At 42.7% G+C, this 22,108-nt stretch overlaps 1 protein-coding gene across 1 annotated transcript in view; it reads left to right on the top strand.

Annotated features, from left to right (window-relative positions):
- RCAN1 (regulator of calcineurin 1) overlaps positions 1-21,334 on the top strand; it is a 31,257-nt gene extending 9,923 nt beyond the window's left edge. Inside the window, exons 2-4 of the mRNA XM_085077049.1 lie at positions 15,773-15,946; positions 16,698-16,857; positions 18,888-21,334. Of these exons, the coding sequence (XP_084933175.1) occupies positions 15,773-15,946; positions 16,698-16,857; positions 18,888-19,051 (498 nt within the window). The 3' untranslated portion in view covers positions 19,052-21,334. The remainder of the gene's footprint in view (positions 1-15,772; positions 15,947-16,697; positions 16,858-18,887) is intronic.
- The last annotated feature ends 774 nt before the right edge of the window (positions 21,335-22,108 follow it).

Here is a 22,108-nt window from a genome sequence, read left to right as displayed (position 1 = left end):
GAGATCTGATTGTAATTATTGCATATATTTGCAAATTATTGTTTAATCTCTCTCCCCCCCAGTTATTTGAAGTCTCCCTTTCTTGCTGCCTGTCCTGGTTAGGACTTTGCCTTGCAAATTGTCTGATTGGGAGTCTCTGTCATTTGGCATTTCAATCTGCAAGCTCCTTGCTGTACTGTTGAGGTTGCATAAGGTAGAACTGGAAATGCCTGTTGTAAGCTTGTTTTTTTAGCTCTGCTGGGCAGGTTGGAAATGTCAGCTGTGATTTTCTGAGTTGGCTTTAGAAGGAATAAAGGCAGAGGTTGTTGGAATCAAATGGCTTTGAGAAGTGACCAACTGTGGTGGTTAAAAATAAAAAAAACCAGTATTTATGAAACTCTGCCTCCTAAAAGGGTCTCTGTTAATCATGCCCAAGCTGTTTTTGTGGAGAACACTTGAGCACATTCATGTGTTTTCCTGCTAGCCCAACTTGTGCAATAAAACACTCCAAGCTTTTTAGAGGAGTAGTTCAATCAACCCCCAGTTCATCTGGAAAATATGGTAAGCCTGAGCTGCTGACATGGGCACAGTCCTGATAGCAGTGTTTGCTGAAAGGCTGAGCACACAGAAGGAGTTTTTCCTTTCACTGGGACATTGTTGTTGCAGGAGCTCAGTGAAGTTCCTCAGAAATCCCTTGGAAAGTGGCAGCAAGAGCAAACACACCCAGAACAGCTCAGGGCAGGGAGCTCTGTGCCTTTCTGCCTTCACTGGGGGAAAGAATTGGGGGGGATTTTTCAAAAATTGGGGAAACAACCAGTGAACAAGGATTTTGAAAGCAGCCTGGGGCTCAGCACAGCAAGGAGCTGGAGCTGCTGGAGAGAGTGCAGAGGAGGCAGCAGGATGAGCAGAGGGATGGAGCAGCTCTGCTGGGAGGAAAGGCTGGCAGAGCTGGGATTGTTCAGCCTGGAGAGGAGAAGCTTTGGGGTGACCTCATTGTGGCCTTTTGGTGCCTGAAGGAGCTGCAGGAAACATGGAGAGAGACAATTGCCAAGGGCTGCAGGGACAGGACACAGGGAATGGCTGCAAAGTGCCAGAGGGCAGGGAGAGATGGGATCTTGGGAATTAGGAATTGTTCCCTGGCAGGGTGGGGAGGCCCTGGGATGGAATTCCCAGAGAAGCTGTGGCTGCCCCTGGATCCCTGGCAGTGTCCAAGGCCAGGTTGGACATTGGGACAGTGGAAGGTGTCCCTGCCATGGCAGGGGTGGGAACAAGGTGAGCTTGTCTCTGATTCTTTGAAACCTTAAACATTCCATCCATGTGTTTTATCACCTGCAGATTTACTGTTTAATCTTCCCTTGGAACAATTGTATAACTCTGATCTTAGAATGAATCAGAGAATCACAGAAGGTCTTGGTTGAAGGGACCTTAAATCCCATCCAGTGCCACCCCAGCCATGGCAGGGACACCTTCCACTGTCCCAGGCTGCTCCAAGCCCCAATGTCCAACCTGGCCTTGGACACTGCCAGGGATCCAGGGGCAGCCACAGCTTCTCTGGGCAGTGATAGCAGAACTTGTTTCCTCTGGAGTTGCACAGAGGCAGCAGCCCAGCTATAAATAATGTGGAAAATGTCCCAGGGAGCTTTACTATCCCCACAACTGATCTGCATGGTAACCAAAGTGAGGTTCCCATCAATTTCTTTAGGAAAATGGGAGGAGATGAGGAGCCTGGGAACTCCTTTGAAGACTTGTTTAAGTAGCACCCTCCAGATCCAGCTGGATCAGAGGGTGACCAGGCTTTGATCAGCTCTGGTTGGTCTCACTGGTGTGTGTTGAGTTCAACTGACACCTGAGGGATTTTAGGAACCAGTCAGGCAAGGAGTCTCAGGGAACTTGTAATTATTTCACAGTCCCTCTGTGTAAAAAAAACTCTTTGTAGTGTTGTGACTTCCAAGAAAAGAACAAAATTTAATGGGTAATGCACATATGCAGGGAGGGTCTTTCTAAAGTTCCTTTAAATATAAGTAAAATAATAGGAAAAAAAGGCTTCTGAGACTCGAGTTCTAATAAATCAGGATATATAGGGTATATGTATATGTATATATGTATATGTAAACTATGTATAAGTTTTGGTTTTTCTGATATTTAGGGGAAAAACAACTAAATGACATTGATAGACTGAAGTTATTAAACTGCTGTTTGTCTCCACAGAGAGAGAGGCACAAAGATTCACAGTCAGGAGCCAGCCCAGCAGAATATCCTGCTTTCCATACCTTCCAGCCTTTGGGAAGTGTTTTCCAGGAAAGCTCAGCACAGCCATGAATCACTTATGGAAAACCCAGTGGAAGGAATTAGTCAAAGAAATGCTGCAGTGGCCACCCTTTGCCTTTTAGGAAATGGGGCAGCTTTCCATGATTTTATACAAATTGTGGGACATTAATTAAAAAAAGCTCCAGTTAAAAGAGCAACAAAAAAATTGCTGCTCATTGACTTTCTAAAATTGCCTATTTTGAAATAAATATATAATTTAATATCAGCCAAAAGGGCTTTTCTCTGAACTTTCTGTGTTCCTTGGAGTGAATCCTGGGAAAATTTTTGTGTTTGAGCTGTGGATCCAAATGTCTGGGACAGCTCCTGGGATTTGGAAAAGAATTATTTGGAAAGATTTGCTTCTTTTCTTTCAGAGATACGAAGCTGAGTATTGAATCCCTGACAAATCCCACTTTTTGCAGTTCCCCCTTCCTCTGCCAAAGATGATGCATCCAGGATTTTTAGTGAGCTGCAGAGGAAGTTGGTTTGTGTTTGGGTTTTTTCTTGATGGCTTGGTGAGGTTCTCTTTGTTTTGTTGTGTGTTGGGTTTGGTTTCAGTGGTTTCTTCTCCTGTGGGAACAGCTTGTGCATGAATATATTCTGGATTCAACCAGGCAGGTCAGGTGGAGTAGGTGGAATATTTTGTTATTGATCAAATATAAAAGCTGCTGCCTTTATTTTGTGTTCAGCTGTTCTGAACTCTCTTCAATTCCTGGGCTGGTTTGGGAAGAGGGAACAATAAAATAAATGTGTTTGAACACCTTTAATTGCCTTGAGAACTGGATGTGTCTCACTTGTAGCTAAATCCACCTGAAGAAATTTTGGACCAGAAAGGGTTTTTCAAAGTTATTTTTCAGCCATTCCATCCTTTGGAATTTAGGATCCCCCAGAGCTGAACACTCTCCTCCCCTGCAGATCCAAACCTGACTCTCACTGCACCTCTCCATCCACTGGAATTTTTATTTCTCCACAATTTTTGTCCTCTTTCCAATGCCTCAGAGAACCACTTGGAACTCTTCCTGTCACTTCTGGCCCTTTGATCTTTAAAACCAAAACCCTGCATCTTCTGCCAGATACACTTTTCATTTCCCATTGTCCTTTGACCCTTTTTCTGGTGGAAATTATCTGAGAGGCTCCAGACATTTCAGTTTTTGACTTGTAGAAAACTCGCTCTGATTTTAAGGGACATTTTCCTTCCCTGAAGGATCTCTTCCAAGGGAAAACTCAATGCCATCTTTTCCAGATGATTCTTGAAAGGATGAAGTCATGTCCTGAGGAGATTATCCCTGAGTGATTTCTGAATTTTCTTTAAAAGGTTTTGTACTTCCCTCAGCAGGTTTGGTTGAAAATCTGGGATTGCACTGGTGTTGGAGTGTTTTTCCAGGTGGAATGAATTTTTTTTTTAATATGAATAGAAAAATAATTGTCACTAATAACACTGTCTGAAAGTGTTTATTTCCATCCAGAGCACTGCAATGAGGGAGAAATTATCATGAATTTACTCAGGATCATCTGAGTATTTTCCCTGCAGGAGTGGAAAGATGTTGGAAAAAGCCTTTACATTTTGGAATATATTTACCACATCCCAAAGTTTTCTAAATGAGGCTGGTTGGTTACTCAGATACTCTGTAGTGGAATTTCCAAACGTCCACTTTTGTCTTACCACTCAGGGAACAGGAATTCAGTGTTTAATGCTTGGAAATGGAAGTGTAAGTCATGGATTTTTCCAAGGACGGAAGAAGCACAGTGCTGTAGGTATTTATTTTTCAGCTGGTTGGCTGGAAAACTGTTGCCCATGGAATCTGTAAATGGCCCTTGTGTGACAGAGCACAGCTCTGGATGTTTTATTTGGATTTATATGGATTTCATAATGCAAAAGCGACACCAGCTCATACATTTGAAGCTATTAAAAAAATGTTTCCTGTAAGTCTTCAGGAAAAAGCAGCTCCTTCTTGGCACTGCAGTGGGAATTTGCTTTAAAAAATCATCAGGGGGTTATTTCAATCTTTCTTTTAATACCCAGTGCAGTCATTGTGGAGTGGCTGCAGTTTGTGTGTGAGTTCAGGAGCCTCCCTGACATCCCCAGGTGCTGCCCACTCTCATTTCTTGGGCAGAATTTGGGATCCTTCAGCATTCCAGCTTCCTGCTGGAAGGGCAAACAGCTCCAGGGCACAGCCTGAAGCACAGACCTTCAAATAAATGTCTGTAATTGTGCTAGGGGTTAATTGGAGTGGGATTTCCAAGGCTGCCAGAGCTCCAGGAGCATTTGGACAGCACTGCCAGGGATGCCCTGGGTGGATTTTTGGGGGGTGTGGGCAGGCCAGGGCTGGCACTGGATGATCCTGTGGGTTTATTCCACTCAGGATATTCCATAGTTCTTCTCCATTCTCCTTTTGAAATAGTAGCAATAGATGCAGGAAACCTTCTGGAAGATTTTCTTTCTTTTGCCACAGGAGCAGCTGTTGAACTAAGATCCAGAAAATTAGGCAGTGAAACTGGAGCAAGCCTGGGTTGCAGTTCACATACCTGCAATAGGGGAGAATTTCCAGTGATGGAGGAAGAAAGAAGGTTAGAACTTTTCCAGAACTTTTTACAGCAGGATGTAGTGACAGGATGAGAGGTAATGGATTCAAACTGATGGAGGGAAGGTTTAGATTGGATATTAGGAAAAGAAACTTCCCTGGCAGGGTGGGGAGGCCCTGGGATGGAATTCCCAGAGGAGCTGTGGCTGCCCCTGGATCCCTGGCAGTGTCCAAGGCCAGGTTGGACATTGGGGCTTGGAGCAGCCTGGGACAGTGGAAGGTGTCCCTGCCATGGCTGGGGTGGCACTGGATGGGATTTAAGGTCCTTTTCCTCCCAAACCATTCTGGGATTCTAAGACTATGTCTTCAAAACAAAGATACACTTTATAAAGTAAGAGTCTGATATCAACATCCCAGCCTTTTAAATATTCTGTATGGAAAAAAAATATTTACTTGGCTCTCTGGCTTGATGACACACACACTGATCATCACAGCAGGATTAAAAGACAGGTGGAATTTTTAGTTCAGGATGATTCCATTTCCACTGAAACTTTTCTGAGAAGACCAAAAAAAGTCAAGATATTTTTATCTCACTTTGTACATTCCAGATAATGAAGGAGGTAAAGATAAAAGGTCAGTACAGAGGAGAAGAAGCAGAAGGAATCAATCTGTGTCAGCTTGTCTGTATTCCCTACTCAACATCTAAATCAAGAGTCAATCAGTGCAGATTAAAGTTCAGGTAAACCAATTATAGAAGCCAAACTACTTTTCCTTTGAGCAACCAAGGCTTTGTTTCCAAATCTGTTCTGAAAGTCAAAGGGGCTGCAGAGTGTCCAGGGCAGGGAACAGAGCTGGGAAGGGGCTGGAAAACTGCTGAGGGAGCTGGGAAAGAGCTGAGGCTGGAGCAAAGGAGGCTCAGGGGAACCTTGTGGCTCTGCACAGCTGCTGCCAGGAGGGGACAGCCGGGGGGTCAGGCTGTGCTCCAGGGAACAGGGACAGCAGGAGAGGGAACAGCCTCAGGCTGGGCCAGGGGAGGCTCAGCTTGGCCAGCAGCAGGAATTTCTGCATGGAAAGGGTGCTCAGGCCTTGGCAGGAGCTGCCCAGGGAGGTTTGCAGTCCCCATCCCTGCAGGTGTCCCAGGAAGGCCTGGCTGTGGCACTCAGTGCTCTGGGCTGGGGACAAGGTGCCCATTGGGCACAGCTGGGACTGCATGGGCTGGGAGGGCTTTTCCAACCTCTGAGATTCTGAGATTCCCTGAGCTTTATTTCCATGCCTTTCTCTCCCCATCCCCTCTCTGAGCTCTCACAACCTGCCTGTGTTAGTGTGGAGCTGCCATTGCCCCTCACTTCACATTTCAGCTGCCCAAGGTTGCTCTCCTCATGGCACTGTCACCATTTCAGTAGATCTGGGTTAAATTCCTCTGAAATTCCCTGATCACCCCCAAAAGTGTCACCTAGAGCCCCCCTGGAGCAGCCCAGCATTCCCTGCAGCCCCTCAGAGCTGGTGATGCTCAGGGCTCCAGCTGTGCTCACTGCCAGAGCATGCAGGACACACTCCAGGAATCCAGGAATCCAACTGGAAGCATGTGCTCTATTCCCTGCTCCTCTCCCTCTGCTCAGCCTCACTTAAAAATAACTTTACAGCTGTTCCCTCTTTATAAAAGGAGTTCTTCATGCAGAAGGTGCCCCTTCACTGAAGAAATAATGATGCAAAGCCCCTCTCTGGTTTGGTAGTGATGGGTTCTAGCATGTCCCTTCTTTCTGGCTTGAATTATTTCATCTTGCAGCTCCACAGATCTGTGAATTACTTTCTAGATTGACTTTTTTCCCCTTTGAGCTATTAATTCTAATAAATAACCTTGAAGAGGTCAGGCTGGAGCTGATTTTTCCTGGTTACAGTGATAGGAATCTCTCAGGCTTCCTTTATTTCATTGTTACCCATTGCTTGGGAGAAATCTCCTTTTATCTTGGGGGCTGCAAGAGCATTTTTAACAAATAACTTCCTTCAATTTTGCTGTGAATAGTTTTTCTCCAGCATGAAAAATGCCCTGTTAACCCATTTTGGTTTCAGAGTCCTTGTCCTTTTTTAGTTCCTAACGAATAGAGGTGATCATGGAGAATTTCCATCTCTTCCCCCCTTCTTTAATCTCCACTCTCAGGCAAGGATTTATATAGACAGCTATATTTAGAGAAGCCTTCAGCAAGTTTGAGAGGAGCTGTTGGAGGATTTCCTGCCCTTCCCTTTCCATAGTTAGCTTTTCCTAAGGTGGCACGTGCATGGTTTCCTTGGGGAGCTGGAGACTGGACTCTTGTCCCTGTCACCTTCATTCCTCCTTTCTGCCATCAACAGGAATAAATAACCAACACTCAACTGCATCCAGCACTTGGGATCATGGGAATGATCTTATTTACTTTTGTTGTGGTTTATTGTCATGTTTGGCTTTTTATTTTGTCTTTTTTTTATTTTCTCTCACCCCAGCATACCATAGATTGAGATACAAAATTGCTGGGCAGTATTTTTCAGGAATTGTCAGAGAGGACAGTATTTTTCAGGAATTCTCACAGACTTTTAAAAGGCCTTTGAAGGTTGTTTTGATGATCTGAACCCAAATTCTCTCTCTGTGATTTATTCATGATTGACTTTGCAAGAACTTTCTCCATCCCTTTTTCAGTCTCCCAAGCCAATTACTGCAAAAGCTGTTTCATAATGTGCTCTTTCTGCTATAAATACATTACCTGTAGATAATTTGGGAATTAGAGTGAAGCAGTTAATGAGTTTAAACAGAATTAAAGGCAGTAGAAATAGGTAGAGCTCTTTTTAAAAACTCACTGACATTCATCCCTCAGTAATTTTAGGTGTATAAAAGTATTTGAGTCTTGTGTTTTACAGTGCAGAATCCTCATAGCTTTTCCACTGGCCTTCTTAGGGCTTTGCCTGACATCTTACCAAATGGGCAGTGATTCCTCTGCTTTTGTTTGCAGCAGGAAAATAGGAATAGCTGGAAGTCTAAAACAGGTGACATTGCACCCCAGACACATAATATTCAGTTTTTATTGTCACCTGAATTTATTCCTGTGTCTCTGCAATAAATATTTGCGTTACCACCCAGAGCACTGCAGTGCTAAATGTGCTGGATTCATGCTCTGATAAATATTGCTGACACACTTTCATTCTGTGAAAATCTCAAAATATTGGCCAGCAGTGGAATTTTAGAGCCCTGGAATCCTCCTTTCAAAGGAGCATTCAGCATAACTGGATGGAGCCCAGGCAGACTTTTGTGCTCCCAATTCCGTGGAATCAGATAATTTCAAAACAGCACAAATGTTGGGCTCTGTTTGGCTGGCTGGGCATTCAGGGGGTGAAATATTTGCAGGGCTGTGAAGGACTGAGCAGTGCTGTGTTTGCTGTGCCCCGTGAAGGAGAGGAGGCTCCAGCTGTGCCCCTTTTCCATGGTGTCACTGTGGGGGAGTTCCCTTGGCATGGTGGCCTTTGGAAAACCAGTTTGTGGGCTTGTGTTGCTGTGCTCTGGTTTCTTTGCTGTAAATAGATCTGCCCAGACTCTTTGTGCAGTTTGTTCTGTGATGCTGCAGACTTTTGTTAACAGAGTGCTTTGTGTGGATGATTTCCCTGCTGCTGGAATGTTCTGATTTCACTTCCATCTTTCTCATGAATGCAGAAAATATAACATTGCAATGTACAACTCTGAAATGGTTTGCATAACCACAGAGTAGAAGAAATAGTCACAGAATCATAGAAAGGTTGAAATAGGAAAGGACCTTAAAGATCCTCCAATTCCCTCCCCAGCCATGGCAGGGACACCTTCCCCTGTCCCAGGCTGCTCCAGCCTGGCCTTGGACACTGCCAGGGATCCAGGGGCAGCCACAGCTTCTCTGGGCACCCTGGGCCAGAGCCTCACTGCCCTCTGAGTAAAGAATTTCTTGCTAAAATTAACATTACTACTAGGTGATAATTCTGCCTTCTTCTCCCAGGCTTTGGGATCTGGGTGTGCTTGGCATGGGAAAAATGTACAGAGCTAAGTTAGAGGCATGAGTGGGTGTGTTGCCATTCCAGGCATTGCCAGTGCCAGTCTGCAGTGCTCAGGCTGCTGCAGGGATTCTGAGGAGAAAAGGGGAGTCAAGTAGGATTGGTCTGCCAGGGATTTTTACTTCATGAGAAATCCTGTCAGACTTGCAAAAAAGAAATCATGCCCAGGTTTCCTTTCAGACATCTTTCCCAGAGAAGATGTGGCTGCCCATGGATCCCTGGCAGTGTCCAAGGCCAGGTTGGACATTGGGGCTTGGAGCAGCCTGGGACAGTGGAAGGTGTCCCTGCCATGGCTGGGGTGGCACTGGATGGGATTTAATGTCCCTCCTAACCCAAACCACTCTGGGAATTAATGATCTTTGTTTTGGGGGTAGTTTTTTTGTGGGGAGCAGAGAGGTGTTTGGGAATGTGGATTCATTTTTGGCCAGTAAATGAGACTGAGGCTTCTGAGGCAAATGGCTTTAACTCACTGTCCTCAGTGAGCCATACAGCTCAGAATCATGGAATGGTTTGGGATAGGACCTTCCCACCCTCACAGGGAGGAATTTCTTCCTAATATCTGATCCAGGTGTGTGCCAGTGCCCACAGAGCTCCCTGACCCCAAATATGCATGGAGAGCTCTGCAACCTGTTTATGCTTTTCTGTCTGCTCCTCCCTCCCCTTTGCCAACCCCCAGGAAAATGAAGCCAGAGTGATTTTCATTGTAGATAACTCCAAGATGTTTATCCCTGTCCTGTCTGAGGCAGGATAATTAACATGGAGACAGGAATAGAAGCGATGTGTTGATAGGAAAAGAGCAGCAGGCCTGGAGTGGGAGTGCAGGGATTACACAAAGAGCACCCTTCAAGGGCAGCTGTAAAACCTGCCAGGGAGGAGAGAGGAGAATTATCTGCATTGTTCTGATTTACAGCTCGTGGGGGATGATTTTATGGACTTACAGAATTCCCATTGTATTTAATTTCACATTCATTTTCCTTCTTGGATTGTTCACTTTACTGCTGTAGTTATGGGCTGGTTTTGTGAATTGCCTGTTTTCTGCTTCTGTGGCCTCATTTCCTTCTATTCTGTGCCTTACCCATTCCACTGCATGTGGAGATTAAATTGTGGAGCTAATTATGGCATTCAATCACTCCCACTATTTCATATATTCACTGGACTCTTTGTTTGTCCTTTCACCTCCCAAAAATGTTCCAGAAATGGTGTCTGTCAAATTTCTGTGCTTGGACAGTGCTGGAGGATCTGTCAGGAGCTGTTGGGTTTTGGGAACAATTTAGGTCTTCACTGAGCAGCTTGTCTGCAGTTTTAAAACTCACCTTCCAGAACTTGAGCCCTGGAATGTGCAGCTTTCAAGGGAAAGGTGAAACCTGAGGAAGCAGAGTTGACTCTGCTGTCACACTGTTCTGACCCTTTGCCTTCCATTCCCAAAGTGCAGCAGCAGCATGGAACCATGGAATGGTTTGGGATGGAAGGGATCTTAAATCCAATCCAGTGCCACCCCAGCCATGGCAGGGATACCTTCCACTGTCCCAGGCTGCTCCAAGCCCCAATGTCCAACCTGGCCTTGGACACTGCCAGGGATCCAGGGGCAGCCACAGCTTCTCTGGGAATTCCATCCCAGGGCCTCCCCACCCTGCCAGGGAACAATTCCTAATTCCCAAGATCCCATCTCTCCCTGCCCTCTGGCACTTTGCAGCCATTCCCTGTGTCCTGTCCCTGCAGCCCTTGGCAATTGTCTCTCTCCATGTTTCCTGCAGCTCCTTCAGGCCCCAAAAGGCCACAATGAGGTCACCCCAAAGCTTCTCCTCTCCAGGCTGAACAATCCCAGCTCTGCCAGCCTTTCCTCCCAGCAGAGCTGCTCCATCCCTCTGCTCATCCTGCTGCCTCCATGGACTCATGCCAACATGTCCCCATCCTTCCAGTGCAGGTGATCTTGCCCTTGTTCTGTCTGTAGCTCCCCAGGGAGTCTCAAAGAGAGGACAGGAAGCAGCAAACTCTCCAAAGGGAGATAAGGGAGAAGAAAATCTGTGCTCCGATAACATCAGAACATCAAATCCAGGACTTGGGAGGGTTTTGTAATGTTCCTGTTGCAGCCAAGGTGTTTTCACGTGGATACCAAACCTTCCAGGAGCTGAACCCCACGGAGGGAACATTGCAACACTCAGGGTTTGGCAATGGAGCTTTTGTAACTTGGCCTCGTGGTTTCCACATCAGCTCAGGGCTCTGCACAGAAAGGGCACTGAACAGCCCTTCATTGTCTGCACTGGGGGCACTGAGAATTGGGGCTTTGCTTTGGAGAAAGTACTTGAGTTTGGTGTTAGTAACTCAGGGTGGTTTATTTAATATACTTGAGCTGAAGGAGGGCAGGGCTGGATGGGATCTTGGGAATTAGGAATTGTTCCCTGGGAGGGTGGGGAGGCCCTGGGATGGAATTCCCAGAGAAGCTGTGGCTGCCCCTGGATCCCTGGCAGTGTCCAAGGCCAGGTTGGACACTGGAGCTTGGAGCAGCCTGGGACAGTGGAAGGTGTCCCTGCCATGGCTGGGGTGGCACTGGGTGGGCTTCAAGGTCCCTTCCCACCCTTTGTGATTCCATGACTTGTGACACAGCCATGTCAAAAAAATAATGATAATGACAATGGAACATACTAGAGTTGATTTCTTTGGGGTTTTAAACAGGCAAATTTAAAAGGTTGTGTGTATCAGTAGGAGACTTTAAATGGTTATTTTAAATCTGGAGCACACTGTGAAAAAATTGCTTTGTGAGGTGTTAAATGTCTCAGAACCAATTTATTTGTTTATAGCCAGGCTCTAGTCCTGCATTAGGTGACAAAGTTCTGTTTGAAAGGTGGCTGCTGAAATAATTTTCCCTATCAGTAATGTGTAGTTGGCCTTGAGGAGAACAATCAGAGAGATTTTTAATTTTTTCTTCATGAGATCTGGGGACAAAAATGTCCCCCAGAGGTGCTGCAGTGCCCTGAGGCTTTGCCAGCCCAGAGCAGGAACCTGCTCTGCCTTCTTATCAGGAGCTGCAGCGTTCCTGCCATGTGGGCAGCCTGTTTGCCTCTCTGCTGAGGTGATTCATGGCCATATTTTCCAGGTGAGCATCCTGACCTCTGCTCTATGGAGTCATCCCTGCTCCTTCCACATCCCAAGGCTTTGGGATACTTGGCAGCAAATTCCAGGTCAGGGGCAGCAATCAGGGTGTGCTCAGAGTGGTTTGCTGGGCTCAGGGGATTCAGGGCTCGTTGGGAATCCTCTCCTGAAGTATCTGCCCAGTCCAGATTTCTGCAGCCCATCCTCACTGATGGAATTCATCCTGGTTTTCCCAAAAATGTGGTGGTCAGGAGCTGCCCAGGCAGGTTTGCAGTCCCCATCCCTGCAGGTGTCCCAGGAATGTCTGCATGTGGCACTCAGTGCTCTGGGCTGGGGACAAGGTGGGGATGATTCAGTCTCAGGTTGGAATTGATGGTCTTGGGGGTTTTCTCCATCCTCAGTGATCCTGGGATTTTTAAGAGAGGATTTCCAAGAAATTATTTGAAGAAATTGATTTGAGTATTCTTTTCACACTGTGGTAACTTACACTGAGATAACCTATTAACAGCAGGGAGTTTGACTTTAAATGGGGATTTTAGCAAAAAATTCCCTAAAAATAGGGACCAGTCTTCCTGAGAATAGTTTTATATAGGTAAATATTGGTGAAATTTGGTTGTAAACTTGGCACTGTGCATTGTTTGCAGGTATTCCTTAAAACTTGATGCTTCTGTCAGAGTAGAACAAACTAAATGCACTTTTTCATTGTGATTTTGGAGCTGATTTTTTCATTATAATTGTGGAGCTGATTGTACATTGGAGAGTTCCAAAGAGTTTGTAAAAGCTTCAGTTTCAAGTTCATTAATTACTTTAAATGGCGATGAGCTTTTAAAATGATCCTTGATTAAAAAACAAACAAACAAAAACCCCACAAAACAAAAAACCCCTTCTTCCCCCAAAAAAATCCACAAGAAAAGACCACCAAACCCTGTGTTCTGTGCTGCTTTTTGGGGGAAATGCTCAGAAACTAGGATACAAGTGCCCCAGAAAACGTCAGGAATTCAGGTTCCATACCTGCTCTCTGCTGTTGTAGCTAAAACCTTCTGCTCAAACCCTGCCAGCAGATTGCTGAGCAAAGCTCCTGGTAGGAAAAAAACAGCCCAAACCAACCTCCACCAAAACCCTCCCCACTTTATGAGACTGGGAAGGAGTTTTTAATAAGGCAAGAACAATAATTAATCCACAGAGTTACTTTGAAGAAGCTTCCAAATAAATCCTCCCTGCGCTGGGAGCAAAATTACTCTCCCAAATCCATCTCTACCTTTCAATTTTTATTTTTTTTGTTTCCCAAAAGCTGCTGAGCTGAAGGCTTCATTTTCCATTCCCTAAAGAATTAAGAATTAGGAATCTTTTCCTGCTGTCTGATTCCAACCCCATGGAACATTTTGGAGGAGCAGCGCTGGCTTGGGAGCTGCGTGGAATTACTGCCAGTGGAAACTATGCTGCAAGAAGCTCCTGGCAGCAGCAGCAGCAGCAGCAGCAGCTCCACGGCTGGATTTTCCATGCTCCCGGTAATTAGCAGAGCTCGGGAAGCTGACTAATTACTGACGTCACCTCTTTCCAGCCCCGCTCACATTTTGTCCCCAGCTCGCTCCAAGCATGCAGGACTTCGCTCAGGAATTCGCTGTCACACACAGGATGCTCTGAGAGCTTTTTTTTGTTTTTCCCTCCCCCAGGGGTTGGACTTGTTTCCTTTATAAACTCTTCACGCAGCAGCCAAAGCTCCCGAAAATTGCAGGATTTCTGCTGGAATAGCTCTGCCTTTCCAGCCATGCATTTCCGTAATTTTCATTACAGTTTCAGCTCGCTCATCGCCTGCCTGGCTGATGGGGATGTCTTCAACCAGCCAGAAAGCAGGGTAGGTGTGGTGGGGTTGGTTTGGGGGAGCTCTGCTTCAGATTTGGAACTTGGACATTCCAGTTTGCCAGAAAAAGGCTTGGAGTTTGGAAGTTTGCAGTAGCCTGGTCTGATGGGAGTGACTTCGACTCTGGGAATTACTTCATTTTAGCTCTGTGTGGTTGGGAAAATTATTTCAGTTTTCCAAATCTGGGAATTAGTTCTGTGTGTGGTTGGGAAAATTATTTCAGTTTTCCAACTCTGGGAATTAGCTCTGTGTAGTTGGGAAAAATTATTTCAGTTTTCCAACTCTGGGAATTAGCTCTGTGTAGTTGGGAAAAATTATTTCAGTTTTCCAACTCTGGGAATTAGCTCTGTGTAGTTGGGAAAAATTATTTCAGTTTTCCAACTCTGGGAATTAGCTCTGTGTGTGTGGTTGGGGAAATTATTTCAGTTTTCCAGCTCTGGGAATTAGCTCTGTGTGTGGTTGGGAAAAATTTTCCCAGTTTTCCAGCTCTGGGAATTAGTCCATTTTAGCTCTGTGTATGGTTGGGGAAATTATTTCAGTGTTTTCCTCCCCAGAATTCCTTGACTGCCTGTGGTGTGTATTCTGAATTTTTGGCAAATGTTGAATTCTTATTTTGGTAGCAAGGTTCATGAATTTATAATGCAGTTGATACTTTCTCAGGGATTTTTTTTTTTTTTGCTGTTAAAACTATAAGAAGTCCTCTTGGATGTGTATTTAACTGATTGGCACAATATTAAATAATTAATGTATAGAATACAAAATAATATAAAATATATATCAGTCTGATACAGTGAATTATGGACTGCTAAGATATCTTAAGGACAAAAATAACTTTTTTTTTTAGTGTCATATCACTGAAGTGACATTTCTGACCTCTGTAATCACCCATACTTTAAAAAATAGAGATATATATATTTATTTATTTAACAAATCCCTTTGGGTTTAAATGTTGAACAGGAGCTTGGAAATGCAATTTTTGGGTGTATTTTCATGGTTACATCTCAACACTGAGGTGGGAGGTTTTGTTCTTGCTTCAGAGCTCATTCTGAAGAAGTTTGATTTTAACCAATCTCTTTGAAATACAATGATTTTCTACCCAGCTGTGGTGAGTTGGTGAAAAGGAGCTTTTCAGGGAGGAAAAATGAAATTTTGAATGAATTCCTGCCTTCTTATGTAAGCTTCGCTGCTTTTCTTCCCTCTACTAATTCACAATATTGTAGTAAAAAACCCCTCAATGAAGTAATGTTTATTTTGGCTTTGTCCTGAGTTTCTAGGAAGCTTTTCAGGGAGAGAAAATAGCTGAAAATGTGTGAAATTTGATTCCTGAGCTCATTGCCATCGCTGCACTGAGAGCTGTGGGAATACAACACTTAGGAAGGAACTGGCAGCTCCAGAACCTCCTGTTTCTCCTTTGGCTTGGAATCCTGAAGGAAGAGTGGAAACACTTCACAGAAATTAAATGAAAAACAGCAGGAAAGCAGGAGATATTAATGGACTTCATTCTGTGTGCTGAGTCACTGAGAAAAAATCACATTTAGCTTGAAAATCAAATAGGGTTTTTTCATTTTTTCTCTGTTAATACTTGCATTGGTTTCCTTGAAATTTGCATATTTGGGCAAAGGCTTGGCAGACTTCTATCGAGGCTTTTGGGTATTAATTTTACAAGAAACATTTTAATATCTTACTGTTGCTAAATTGGGTTGTCTTGTCCAACACTTACTCATTACAATACAATAAGTGGTAATACCACTTTTGAATGATAATTACCTGTGTTTGAATGATGTAGAGAAAAGAAATGATAAGGTAGAAAACATCATTCTAGAAAGAAAAAGGAAAAAAAAACCCTAAATCTAAGCTGTTCAGTACATCAGCACTCAAGAGTGGTGGTTCACCCCTATTAGTAACTTTTTATTTTTAATTAATTTCTTTATTCATGGTTAATATTTTTTCCTCTGCTCTTTCTCTCCAGGCCAAATTTGAATCCCTGTTCCGACCCTACGACAGTGACCTCACCTTCCAGTATTTCAAGAGCTTCAAGAGAGTCAGAATAAACTTCAGCAACCCTTTATCTGCAGCAGATGCCAGGATCCAGCTGCACAAGACAGAATTCCTTGGCAAAGAGCTCAAACTCTATTTTGCTCAGGTAAAAAGCTTGATGGGATGATTTTTGGAGGGATTAAAGCAGAATTTGCTCCTTCATGGTTGGTTTTTTTGGTCTGGTGAATTAGAGAATCTGAGGTTGTTCCAGAGCTCCATGGATGTGTTGGGATTTCCCATTTTTTGGGGAAATTGGATAACCTTGGATGGGAATCACAGTTCCAAGAATTTCATTGGGAATTCCTCCCTGCCAGCACAGAATTTAGGGAATTCCTCCCTGCCAGCACCCAGGGAGTGAGTCCCTGAGGGAATCTGAGGTGCAGAGCTGCACATTCCAGCCTCTCCTGCCCATCCTGCAGATCTCTGGTTCTGCTCCTGCACAAACTCTGGGAATCAGGCTGCTGCTTTTCCCTCTGAAAATGGAGTGGGAAAACAAATCCCTGTGTGTTGGATGACCCCAGGGACAACCCAACTGATCCCATTTATTTCCATCCCTCCTGGAATTCCCTCCATCCTCACTTGGCATGATTTCCATCACCATTTTCACCATTGAGCCTTAAAGGCCACGTCCTACCTGAGTGTTTTCAGGGCAGAAATTTGATTTTTAAGTGTGGAATTGGTAAATTCCAACCCCACTGGATTTTTCCTTGGGTTGGTGGTGTCCTGGCTGGTGCTGCCACCCTGAGTGCCTGGCAGAGCATGACATCCCTGTCACCTCCCAGCTCCTGCTGCTCCATGGATTCACTGAATTCCTGCATCACTCTGACACCTTTGGCTTCTCTTTTTTTCTCTCCCAGACTTTGCACATCGGAAGTTCCCATTTGGCTCCTCCAAATCCAGACAAGCAGTTCTTGATTTCCCCTCCTGCCTCTCCTCCCGTGGATTGGAAGCAAGTTGAGGATGCTACTCCAGTCATTAATTATGACCTTTTATATGCTATTTCCAAGCTAGGACCAGGTAAGCAGGTGTGAAAACACAATTTTGGTGGAGGAAAACACCTTGAAACTTCCTGAATTTCGAAAAGTTTCCAAAGAAATTTTGCTTCCTATTTTATTTCAATTTATTTTTACTTCTATTTCTTTTTATTCCTATTTTTTCCCCTATTTTTTTAAATTTCTATTTACTTCAGAGGAAAAAAACTACTACTAAGTGTAGGAGGGAACTATCAGTATCAACCTAAAATTCCTTGGAATAAATTCCTGACACTCCTTTTCTCAGTGATTAACGATCACATCCCTTGAGTTCATTTTCTCACATATTTTATACAATTTTTTTAATGAAAATTGGAGCAAATTCATCTTTCCTCAAGTCCAACTCTGATTGAAGCTGTTTGCAGCTGTGTTGTTAATTTTAGGGCAGAGAAAAATGGCCACATTTAATAATGGGATTAAAGAGAATAAAAATGGTGCCAGATTTGTTTTACTGGAGGATTTCTCAATTCCTGTTCACCTCCAAACTTAGGGAATTGGCAAGGATGGAGAAAAGAGCTTTGAGCTCCTGCTGCAGGTTGGGATTCAAAACTCTCCATCAATAATCCTGCTGATTAAATATTCTTCATAATTTTTAATGACGAAATATTTTAAACAAACATTTTATTTTCCTCAAATGGATTTTGGAGGCAGAAGTTGTTTTTGCTGGAACACATGGAATGAGTGAATAAATAGGAAGAAATAAATAAATAACACAACAGGATCTGTTTGTGTGGAAGTTCAGAGCTGCCCCGTAATGCTGGTTTTTTTATTCCAAGTTTTCCTTGCAAGTTTTAGGGATACCAAACAGAAATTTGAAATATTCAAGCACTTTCCAAGCATTCAGGTTGGTCCTTTTCCCCTGTTACTGAGCTGATCTGAGCTCCCTTTTCCATGGCATTTTCCATGAGAAAATATTTTCCAGAAGAAAATTTTTTTCCAGAAGGAAAATAAGGACAGGATGACCAGGGAAGAGATGAAAAAACCCAATTTGTTCTTTCTTTGATTTAATTTAACACTATTATTTAATGTCTGCTCTTATTATTTATTTTTATTTCTTGTATTTTGATTTAGTTAGTAATAATAATTATTTGATGTCTGCTCTTACTATTTATTTTTATTTCTTGCATTGGGATTTAGTTATTAATAATAATAATAATTTAATGTCTGCTCTTACTATTTATTTTTATTTCTTGTATTGTGATTTAGTTATTAATAATAATTATTTAATGTCTGCTCTTACTATTTATTTTTATTTCTTGCATTGTGATTTAGTTATTAATAATCAAATATTAATATTTGGTTATTATTAATTACGACGAACTAAAGATTAAAATAAATATATAAATAAAACAAAAATTGAAATACGAAATTTAAATAGAAAATGCAAATAAAAAACTTAAATCGAATTTAAATTAACAAACAATATAAAATAATAGAAAATAATGTAAAATAATTAATAACTAAATAATATTTAGTTTACTAAATATTAGTTATTATTAATAACAAAATAATATTTAGTAAACTAAATATTATTTCAGTATAATAACTAATATATTTATATTCTATATAAATAGTATATAAAATATAAATTAATATTACTATATTAATTAAATTATATGTTTATATTATATTAAATATTTATATTTAGTTATAAACTATATTTATTAAACTAAATTATTATACTATAATTATATATATATTAATATATATATTAAATTATTTAACAAATTAAATAACTAAATAGTTATTTAACAAATTAAATAACTAAATAGTTATTTAACAAATTAAATAACTAAATAGTTATTTAACATCTGCTTTCAAGGAATTCTTTCTATTCCGGGATAAAACAAATCCCAAGCCAGCGATCAACCAAATCCTTCAGGATGCTCTGTGTTGGCTTCTCACGGCTTTTATAACTCCATCACTTCTTCCATATAAAAATCCTTTTAAAAACCCACTTTTCCCATGGGATTCCTTCTTTGTAAAGGATTTTTCCCCCCCATTTTCCCCCTGCAGGGGACAAGTACGAGCTGCACGCGGCCACAGCCACCACCCCCAGCGTGGTTGTGCACGTCTGCGAGAGCGACCAGGAGAGCGACGTGCAGGAGGAGCCCAGAAAACCCAAACCCAAAATCATCCAGACCAGGAGGCCAGACTATGCTCCTGCCCACCTCAGCTGAGCTGCTGCTGCTGCTGCTTTTACCGAGGATTTGGAGAAATCCAGAAATAACTGCCAGGGGGAGAAACAAAAACCAACCTTAGCTGTGGAAATGGCGACTCGCAGGTTTGCAGCTGCCGGAGGAGAAATTCTGAGCTCAGCTGGCTGGAAAAGGAGGGATTCTCCATCCTTAGGTTTGCTGCTGCAGGTTGATCCTTGTGCTGTGGGAATTGCTGGGAATGAAGGATGGGGAGAAGGTGGTGTTTTGAGACAAAACAGGACAAACTGGGGTTCTTTTTGGGGGGAGCTTTCCGTATTCTGACTCCCATAAATCCTCCAGCTGATGGTTGGTTGGGAAAAACTTGGGCTAACAGGGTTGGAAAGATGATGGAAATTGAACCCTTTTTCTTACACTAGGTTTTGTGCATGTTTCTTCTTGGTCTTCTCAAGTAATTTGCTTTGTTTTCTAGAGTTGCTCCCAAGTTTCTGGAAATCTGGGAATTGTTTCAAGTATTTATTATCTCAGAATTCCTCCTGGATGTGAATATACATGATATATTTATATTTGTTTTTATTGGCACTCGTTTTCCAGCAGGATACAATTCCTCCAGCACTTGCTTTTGGTGCTCTGGAAGTTGTGCTTTTAAAATTTCAACCTTTTGGAAATTCCTGCAAAGGGTTTTATCTGGCAAAGCAATGGAAAAAGGTGCAATAGGAGAGTTGTTGGAATGCACGGATTTTAAATTATTTCAGTTCAGCTAATTTATATCTTCAGTAGGATTTGTTTGGGAGCTTTGACTTGGGGAGGGGAAAAAAAATGGACTCAAATAATGCTGATGGTGCATATTCAGAGCAGTGGGATTTTTCCAGTGAGGGGAAAAAAAAATGATGGAGAAACTTGAATCTGCATTTTTTGGTCAGCAAAGATTTACTAGGGATTGGAAAATTCCACCCAGGAACCAGTGAGGAGAACTGGAGTGCCTTTTCCTTGTCCATTCCTACTCCAAGCTGCACACTTGGATCTTTTTTCTACTGGCTTTGGATATCCAGAAATCCAAACTTTTCTGAGCTTTGCTTCCAAACTCAGCTGGGATGAAATGCTTAATGCCAAGGAATGTTTACTGAAGCAGGGGGAATGTGGGGGAGAAGCTTTAGGGCTTTTTCATGGCAGTGTTTAAGGACAGCTGCTCCTAAATCCAAATTTCAAAGAAGAAATAACAAATATTTTATTACTGGTTTTTTAAACTGGAGATCCTCACCTTGAAACAGTATTTTTTGGAAGAGCTAGGAACTTCTATCCGTGGAAAACACCATTTGTGGTCTTGGGAAGGTGATGTTTGAGCTTCTCAGTGTGTTTTTGGGAACCAAACCGTGGCTCTCTCTTGGTTTGCTTTTGCCACAGTTGGTGTGAGAAGAGATTGAAGCAAATTTTGGCTGAAATGCTTGGTTCACATCATGGCTTTTTAAATTATCCTTGGTTGAAAAAGTAATCAGTGGCATGGAACCATTCCAGGCTGTGGTGCAGGGAAAAAAGGTGTTGTGGAAGGGCTGAATTCCTGAGTGAAACACAAATCTGGGACTAGAGAGCAGGAATATACTGAATTTTCTGCTCTGGCTTGAATTGTGATTCCCTGAAAACTGGAACAAAGCCTGGCTTTGGTGTCTGAGCAGCTCTGACTCCATGGGAATTGTGGAGAAAAACTGATTTCATGGATTGCTGGAGCTGCTTTCTGGCCACCCAGGAAAATGAGGTATTTTTGGGTTCCTCTCAGCTGGCTCCACAGGCTGCATCCAACACCCCAAAGAAAAGAATCAAGTGGAGAAAAACTCTGTAGGTTTGCCACAACTGCCTTGAAGCCTTTCCAAGATTTTTCCATGTTTCTCAAAATGACTGCTGGACTTGGTGTTTTGCTATATTCAGTTGAAAACATTTGGAATAATTCCTGTCCTCTCCTTTTTTTTCCATGAAAAATCAAAAGCATGAGTTTGGCAGTAGAAACCCAGGTGGCTGCTGTGATTGCTACAGAAGCAGAGCTGCTTTTCAATTAAAACCATCAATAAATCTGATTTTTTTTTTGGTCATTTTAATACCTGACACCTGCCTGAGGTGGGAACCATGGAAATCTTGGAATGCTTCCAGTGTGTTCCTGGTTGGATCTGCCAGCTCCTGTTCTGCAGTGTGCTGCTTGCTTTTTCTGGTTCTTTTATTTTTGTAATGTTCCAATGGATGCTTAGGTGGTATTTTATACACTTGTATAGCACGGGGCAGATTGAAATTAAAAATATTTTGTTGTCTTCTTGTAAATGTCCTGGTGTTTTCTGCATGGAACCACTCGAGGTTTGGCACCAAAAATGGGAATTTTCAGCTTCCAGAGGGGCAGAATGTTGTCCCAGACCCTCAGAAATGGATTCCTAGAAAAGCTTTCCAGCCTTCAGAGAATTGGATGATCTGCAAGTATGAGAATCTGCTCATGAATAAAATCCAGTGGGGAATATTCCAGTGAAAACCTGATTGTTCTGTGCCTGAAGTTCCTCATGAAGGTATCGACATCTTCCTGCTCTGAAATAATCCCTGGGCATTCAGAATACATGAAATACTTATTTTAAAAAGGAATAATTTTGAGATTTACCCAGAGGGGTTCTGCATTCCCCATTCCTGGAAGTGTCCAAGGCCAGCTTGGATGGGGTTTGGAGCAGCCTGGGATGATGGGAGGTGGAATAAGATGAGTTTTAAGGTCCTTCCCAACCCAAATCATCCCATGAGTCTTGAAACTCCTGGAATACGAAAATACATCAGGGTTAAAGTGGCTTTACCTGGTAACTTTAAGTCCTTTTGTTGCAAAAAAAAATTATGGAAAACCACTAAGGTTTTGCTGTGGATAGGAATGGAATTCCTGTCATGGCCAAAAGGAGTTCCTGATGCTCAGTTAAATCCTTCTTGTTATCAAGGTCATCAAGGTCAAGGCAACAACTGTGAGGAGCTAAGTTTGTTTTGAATCAGAGTTTTGCTTTCCAGAGCAGCACCAAGTGGAGGAATTTGGCTGTTTTAAACTGGACCAGTGATCAGATGTTCTCTCTG

The sequence above is a fragment of the Lichenostomus cassidix genome, chromosome 1, assembly GCF_008360975.1.
Source record: "Lichenostomus cassidix isolate B80296 chromosome 1, HeHo_3.0, whole genome shotgun sequence".
Taxonomy (NCBI): Eukaryota; Metazoa; Chordata; class Aves; order Passeriformes; family Meliphagidae; genus Lichenostomus; species Lichenostomus cassidix.
This window is presented reverse-complemented; position numbering and strand designations above follow the sequence as displayed.